The 8,494-nt window shown below is 32.7% G+C and overlaps 1 protein-coding gene across 1 annotated transcript in view; it reads right to left on the reverse strand.

The window, feature by feature from the left end:
• Positions 1–344: 344 nt before the first annotated feature.
• The window catches only part of FGFR1OP2 (FGFR1 oncogene partner 2), a 32,116-nt gene continuing 23,966 nt past the window's right edge, over positions 345–8,494 (reverse strand). Inside the window, exons 3-6 of the mRNA XM_040487862.1 lie at positions 8,143–8,304; positions 5,660–5,773; positions 2,817–2,930; positions 345–1,450 (exon numbers count right to left, since the gene is read on the reverse strand). Of these exons, the coding sequence (XP_040343796.1) occupies positions 1,313–1,450; positions 2,817–2,930; positions 5,660–5,773; positions 8,143–8,304 (528 nt within the window). The 3' untranslated portion in view covers positions 345–1,312. The remainder of the gene's footprint in view (positions 1,451–2,816; positions 2,931–5,659; positions 5,774–8,142; positions 8,305–8,494) is intronic.

Here is an 8,494-nt window from a genome sequence, read left to right on the forward strand (position 1 = left end):
ATGAAATTATACACAAAAGCTACCATGTGAATATTTCTTTAACAAATTACATACCCCAAAGTAGAATTTTCTATTGTGCTAATTTTAATATAAATTAGTATATTTAATCATATTTGATATTTTTATCCTTCTATAATCATAAAATAAGAAAAATTTAGATTTCAATTGATGTTAAAGTACATTTCTTTTTCTAGTGGCTTTTAAAAATTTACATACTGGATATAGATTTTGTAAAAAAAAAAAACAAAAAACAAAAAACAAATACTTATAAATCTACAGATTTCCTCTCACCCCCACCCCCACCCTTTGACTGACAGAGTATAAGAAAAATCTTACAGGTTATGAGGACCAGAAAACAAATTTTATTTTGAAATTTTAATTTACTTTCTGTATTTCTTAAGAATACTTTTAAAAAAGGGTTCAATGAGGCAGAGGAATCCCCAATTTACTTTGACATTACCATACCTAGCTTGCTATATCAAACATTGCAACTCTGTTAGCTAAAAGAACTACCTAATATCCTTAAAGATCAACCAGAGAAGAGAAAAATCTCATCTTCATTATTTAGAACCAAAACTTAAATCTCAAAGGAGTAGTTTAACCTACTAATATGTCTCTTATAAGATCTTTCTTAGAAAGTAATACTCTTTCTCTTTCATTCCTGAAATGATATTTCATATACTTAAACTTATGGATAATTGTTAGTGGAGTATTTTAATTATGGCAAATCAGCTAAAATTAAATTAACTTTTGTTTATGGTGCATTTGAAACATTCCTACAGTCTTGCAAACTGAATTTTCTTTGACCAAAATTTACAGTAATGGGAAGGTAGACAGGCAACCATTAAAGCTGAAATCTCACAGTACATAAGCTATTTGTTAACTCTGACACCAAACAGGGAGGAGAAATAACATTTAATATGACAGTCTTCCATTCACAAAACTGTGCCAAGATGTATATTTTAAAATTTGGATAATGTTATGAATTCCCAAACATTTATTGGGAATATTCATGTTTATCCAGGTATCAGCCAGAATAGCAACAGTACTGCTATTAGGTTCAGCAGTCACTCAAAAAATCTTTAGTCTGTTCCCCAATTAACAAAGTTTCTATTTTTTTATTATATTTTGGAATAAAATCTACAACCATTAATTCTGCATTTTTGCCAGCGTAAGAATGTCATTGCCAGTGCACTGTACATACTATAGAAAAAAAATAAAGGGTTGAGATGGATTTTTCTGTTCATTCATGTCAGGCCAGTCCCAGTGACCATTTGGAGCCTTGCAGGAAGCTCACAGACTTACAGGCTCTTCAGCTCTTCCTCAGACTCAGGTCACTATTGGTCACTAATGCTGACAAAGATGAACTTTCAGACACATCATCTTTCCTAAGGTTCAGAAATGATTCTCGAGTTATTTGCAGGATCTCTCTCAAGCCTTTGTTTTCTTGCTAAAAGAAGGCAAACAAAAAGATGTAGTCACCAAGATAGCTACAAAAATACAAACCTATCTTAAGCCAAACGTAAGAAGGTATGACAAAAAGTTTTATAATTGGCAGAGCAGAAATAGACTAAATGAATATACAAAGTTGAAAACTTGAATCCAGAGAACACTTTTTTAAAGAGGTAGGAACTGTGCTCCTTTTCCATCAGGTCAAAGCCGCCTTATTTATGCAGCTGTAACTGTAAATGGAACCTCAGAAACGGCCTCATTTTATAATCACAGTATAGACGAGGAAAAGTAACATCTAGATTTATATCGATATAAACACAACAAAGCCAATGATGAGAACCTCCTAGGAATTTAGTTAGTACCTTTACTACTTTCCATGTTAGCATGGAATACAGGAAAGGTTTGGTTTTCCTCACTGGAATTTGAAAGCATTGGGGCTGGTTGAATAGATCTGAGATTTTTCAAGAAGGATAGGTGGGCAAATCGAGCACTGATAAACAACTCTTTTTCTTCTAGATTAGTTACTGTAAGAATTTGCAGACATTTAACAACTACTTTGTTCTCAGTCTTACTTTCTACGTTTCAATGGTATAAAGCAAGGATCAGCAAACTACAGCCTGGCTTCAGGCCTGTTATTGTAAATTAAACTTCACTGAACATAGGTAAACTGAATATTTTTTTGTGTGTATGGCTGCTTTTGTGTTACAATGACAGAGTTGAGTAGCACAGAGTTGAGGAACACAGAATGTCTGGTTTGCAAAAAAATATTTTCTGTCTGGTCCTTTACTGAAAAAGTTTGCTAAGCCCTGTTTTAAAGAATGAGAGAACACTATGCTTAGAGACTGAAATCACTTTTGGCCCTCTATAACCAGTATCTCCACCATCATTTCAAAAAGAAGCTTTTAAAGTATAAAAGTCTACTGATTTGAACTATTCAACAATAACTTATGCTTTCACTACCACACAATAAAAGACAGAAAAGCTTTTATATTCCACAAAGAATACAAATGCCCAAAGAATATTTGTAGATTAAAATAATTTTCCCTGCATCACCATGATCTCCAATAGAAATAAAGAAATTTTTTAAATTACTAAGTTAAAAGGCATATACACCCAATAACAGGAACACATAGGATCAAAAAAAGTCAATTTGCTCAAATACTGCTATAAGTTATACTGATCCTAGACTCTTGTATTACTATTGAAATAGTTTTGCATTATATACCCATATAACCAATGTCCAGGTTAAGAAAGAGAACATTACTAGTTTTCCTGAGATGTATATATTTATTTAAATGGGATGTATTTTCTGGCATAAATCTTCATGTGGACAGTTTTCACCCAATTTACAATTTAAAACTTACTTCAAGTTGAAATATTCGTTCCTGTTCCTTGCAGCCCTGTTGCTCATCAATTTCAATGGCTTTCCTCATTACTGCTGCCATTTCTGTTATCTGATCAACATGTGCTTGTAATTCCTGAAAAAAAGATGGGAATTGCAAATCAGTGAAATAACTGTTTTTACTTTTGGATACTCTCTTTAAAAAAAAAATCTGCTTTGCCACTTAATATGAATGTAATATTCTTACATTGCCATTTAACATGAATGTAATATATCAAACACATTTATAAGAAAGTTGACTGACCATGAATGTGCTTTTGAAATCAGATTTCTGTTAGGACTATAAATAAGGATAAGCAGCATAATTACAACTAAACCCACTAGCAAGAAGAGTACTATTTCACATTCCTCTTACCACAAATGATCAACAACCTTTCCTTTTTTGTACCTACACCTACTAAAGTAATGGGAAAGACAAAAATTTTTGACACATTCAGTCTCTTTATCTCTAAAGTCTTGATGATTTATAAATCTTTATTATCTATGCCTAAACATTGATCTTTTTTTTTTTTTTTTTTAAATTTTAACGTTTATTTATTTTTGAGAGAGAGACACACACAGAGCATGAACGGGGTAGGGTCAGAGAGAGGGAGACACAGAATCTGAAAACAGGCTCCAGGCTCTGAGCTGTCAGCACAGAGCCCGACGCGGGGCTCGAACTCACGGACCGCGAGATCATGACCTGAGCCGAAGTCGGCCGCTTAACTGACTGAGCCACCCAGGCGCCCCTAAACATTGATCTCAGTCCAACCTACACTTGATCTTAGCCAAAAGGCCAAGAAGCGATGATCTCAATCCAACCTAAAACTTTCCCAGGTTATAATCCTCCTTGAGAGCAGGAACTGTATCTTGTTTATATTTGCCTGTGTTTGGTACATAACAGATCAGGTAATAATAAATACTAAGTAAAATGAACATAAGTCTGCTTTTAAGTATTAAAATATTAAATGGCCTTCTTTGCAAACTGTTCAAAATATAATTTAGGTATAAAATAGATATCCACATTTATTTGGTACCACAAGTAGATAAGTTTTTTCCAATCTTGTGGTATTCATTTTTGCACACCCATGATGTGCCAGGCACTGTGCTAGGCAATAGGAATACGAAGCCTATTAAGACATGTTTCCTGCTTTCAAGGAGCTTCTAGTCAGGTGAAAGAGACAGACACAAGGTTTAAAAACCAGCAGAAACTTAAGAATAATCATTTCTCAACAAACAGCTTCTATAGACCATTGTTCACTGGCAGTTGAGGGTGACTTTATTATATTAAGGTCAAAAATCAAGTATAAGAGCTCAAAAGTGCCCCCAAACCTTGTCTCTTAAATAGCCGTATATACCCTATTTGTAAAAAGGATTTGAAGGCGACCCCCAAAACCTATAAAACTAGTAAACTGTGAAAGAAATATGGAGAACAAACAGTATCTTTAGCAAACCACACAATATCTTCTAGCCAACAAAAATGCAAGTCCTTGTATTATTTTAATGGAAAAACCTATACAATGCTAGTATGCAAAAGGCGGCAAAATAAAAGGACTAATCTACCCTATCCAATATGATGCTACATATATGTCAATTAAAATTAAACACCTTTTAAAAAGTTAACAATTCAGCTCCTCAGTTGCATTAGTGACACTTCAAGTGCTCACTAGCCACATGTGGCTGGTGGCTTCCATACTGAACAGCACAGATAACATTTCCATCATTTCAGAAAGTGCTATTGGACAGTCCTGGATTAGATTATGGTAGCAAGAATAGTGTCAAGACAAACATTTGTCATATTCTGAAACAGGTTTTTGAAAATGATTAAATCCCCTCCCTCTGGAAAGGGAGCATAATGTTTAAAAGCAAGTTAAATACAGATAACTGCAGCAGCAGATTAAGGATAATGAAAAAATTCTGAACACCAACACTTTTTTCAGCTTATCATTTACTGTCCTTTTAGGTTAAAAGACGGTACAGGAAGGAAATAATTCTTTGCCTTTAAAATGGAAGAAAACAAGATTCCACTAATTTTTTCAGGACAGAGCCTGTTCTAATAAAATCACGAAACAAAACAAAATCCCAAGACTTCAAACAGAGTAGTATTTTTCTAGACCCAGTTCATGGATAGTTCATTTATTACAATAAAATTTTTAGGGAAGCATCATAGACCTTTTAATGAACACAAGAGGCTAAGACCTATGTTTTCGAAACAGTTAAAGGCACAAAGTGTCAGTAACATAATCCTTGAATTGTCAGTGATATCATCCTTGAAATGCTCATTTTTAACTCTTGTTTAGGTTTATTCAACTTTGCTCAGTCAAGACTTGCCACAATTAAAACAAAGTTAAGATAGTGTATGCTATTAAATCATAACACCTAAACAAAGGCATGTTTAGGTAACTGTGACCTCAAACTGAAGGACTACTAACCATCAGAAATCTGAATTAAAATAGTTTGAGCAAAATTTTTATGAAATTAGATTAAAATGACTGCCAAGAAAACATCTTTGATGTTCCCAAAGAGGGTAATTGTTTAAAGACTACTAAAATTTTGCAGCGATAAAATGAAAAGCTGGCTTGAACAACCTTTAAAGCCTGCAATTACCTAATAGGCTGTGTATGATACAATACACAGAGAAATGACAGATTTAAAGTTTCTACACTGAATGTTTTTGCATGGCTATCAAAAGCACAGCATTTTTAAAAAGCAAGTTCATTTATTTGTTGATTTAAACTGGCAGGAAAATCAATGTAAAAGAACGTTTTAAATGGACCTCCCCCCTTCCATCCACACCCCAAAAGTTGACTGTTTTATTTAGTGTACATTCTGATTTGCTTCCAAGTGCCTCCTCTCCAGTCCATGTTGAGATGCTTCAAAGATGTGTCGAGATGCATCAAGGAAGAATCCTTCGGAGCTGTTACGATGTACCATGTCAATCTGTAGTATAGAGTCATTATAATGTTAATACGGATATTATCCGTAATTTAAAAACTGATGAGTGTTAGTTCATGCGTGTTAGCCAACTGTTTGAAATGTTTGTTTTTTTAAGATTTCCAAAAAGGCATCTGTTCAAAAATAACGTAAAAATGAGTATTTGGATAAAAATGAGTTCTTCTCAAACCTTTTACTGATTTTTAAATCTGTGCTCAAAAACTTCTAAGTGAGGGAGAAATTCTGTATCACGGTGGTTTCAAAATGGTCTCACGCCAAAATGCTGTTATGTGTAACTCTGTTAATCTAAATGTGTTATAAAATTTTTTTGTGTTTAGGCTTATCAGAGTGTCAATACCTAAACACATCCTGGAATCTTTTATTTCTGCACCTTTATCACACAAGTGTCTCTGCTCACCCACTTCTGCTCGTTGACACTTCCCCCCCTCTAATAATTAACTCAAGGCTGGATTTAGATGGGATTTTTCTTCCTTTCTTGACACCTTTCCAGATTCTCCTCATGAGAACTAATCTTACTTCCACTCATATTCCCATATTAAATGATATCTCTATTTTAGGATTCATCACATCCTATCTTATATTCGATATGTTTCTATCTCCCTTTACACTGTAAGCTCCTATGGCAAAGTAATGGAACATATGTATTTATTCATCTTATGATTAATAACTAAGCCAGTGCAAGTGTTAATAAATGTTTATTTGAGTTGAAGTGTCTCCTTTTTGGGAAAAATCAAAATCACAAACATTAATATGTATTAGTTAGAATTAACAACAAGTAACTGAACAGTCATTTTATGGAAGGTAAGGATCAGCACTTAGATGAATTCAATCTCCATAGTAAAAAAGGATGGTTTACAGCTATCTTAAGAAATGTTTAACTTTACGGATTAATGAAATTGCTCTAGTGAATGGCAAAATCTTACGTGTTTTAGAAAACATTTGCTTCTGGCATAGTTGCTACCAGACAACTTAGCAACCTGCAGTATCTTATGCTAAACACTTTTTGGTCAGAGTATTCCCTTTAGATCTTAAAAAATTTCTTAGGTTTTAAACACTAGGGGCTTTTGGAATTTCTCAAGATTATACCAATAATTTAAATCAATTTAAATTTATTTTACCAATAATTTAAATCAATTCATCTTTGTACCTTTAAAAGAAACAGTCAAGTTATACAATTAAATTTAAATGTTTTTATAATGATCTCGAACAATAGATAAATTTATGTTCAAAAGATTGCCACTTAAACATCCAAGGTTATTCCCCTTCAGTTAGAAGATGAATAGTGTAATTAGATAACATTAAATGCTTATTTATTAATCTATTTTACTATTGACACAAGAAGTATCTATTACTAACTTCCTTAATAATGTAAAGTTGTCACACAAAGATTTACTCGGTATTTAATTTTAATAGAATAATAACTTAAAAATACCCACAAGCACTAAGATGGAAGAATTAAGAATTATCTTAAGGACTCTAAAATGTATTTCAATAATTGAGAAAGATGAAAACATGTCTTACAACAGTATTTCTTAAATGTTAGTTATAACTAATAGTTAGTTCACCATTATCCAATACAGATAATAGCTAGAAATCACAGTATTCTAATATTTTTATTTCACACCAGCAGTTAAAACTCAGTTTAAAATGTAAATAGGAAAGGATTATTCTACTTGTCTTTATAGCAGTTGCTAACAAACACAGGGACATACAAAAAGGAAACACACAGGGATGTCAATAAGTAAAATGAGCAGAGGGAAAGACACAAATTTCTAACCAGCTGGGCTCTGTCTCTAAAAATGGTGCTAACTGATCTGCGCCTGGGGACAGCAGGGGGCAAAATTTTAAGATGTTGGTTCTTTTCCTCCCCAGCCGCCCATGGTTTTTTCCATCATACTCAGTATTATTTATAAACTGGATGAAGTAGCCTCATTCAGTAAATAGTCTTAAGAAATCTACCTTTAGCTGGTTTCAGATTTCTGAAATGTTTTCAACATTTCAATTTTTGTTTTTGCAACAAATGTCAACACACATATTAGAAGAAATATTTCTTAAAAGCAGATAACCTTACAGAATAATTTTGAATTGAATACACTTACCTTTAACTTCCCAAATAAAATTTATTTTTGAAAGTATGTTAAAGCTATTAGGGGACAAAAGGAGTTAGGAGGATAATCAAAATATGTAACAAGTAATGAAAAAAATAAGGAAAAGCAGAAAATTTCAGAAAGATGAAGTATTCAGTATCATGTTAGATACCTGTGATTTAACAACAGCAAAAAAAAAAAATCTCAACACAAGTTAACTGATTTGTGCTTCTTTTCATTTCAAATGATGTTTATAAAATGGATTACCTTGGAGTGCTGCTCTTTTAACTTCGTTATTATACCTGGATCATCTTTTTTGCTAGCCATTAGCAGTCTAAACATTTGCTCTCGATACTTGCTCATTATAAGTTCCAAGGCAGACTGATGTTCTTCCAGAGATGTACGCAATTCTATCAAGAACAACAAGAATAACAGTATATTTTACTGAAACTTGAGTTAAAGATGTACAAAATAGTCTCTTCCCAATTACATTTATCAAAAAAGCAACTTTATAAAGAGGGTATTTTGGCAAGAAAACATATGAAAAAATCTTGCCATAAAGAAATAAAGGATACCAAATAGAGTCCTTTATTAGTTTATTTTATTTTATTTTTTTTAA

The sequence above is a fragment of the Herpailurus yagouaroundi genome, unplaced genomic scaffold (genome assembly GCF_014898765.1).
Source record: "Herpailurus yagouaroundi ecotype Mexico unplaced genomic scaffold, PumYag 166, whole genome shotgun sequence".
NCBI classification, from domain to species: Eukaryota; Metazoa; Chordata; class Mammalia; order Carnivora; family Felidae; genus Herpailurus; species Herpailurus yagouaroundi.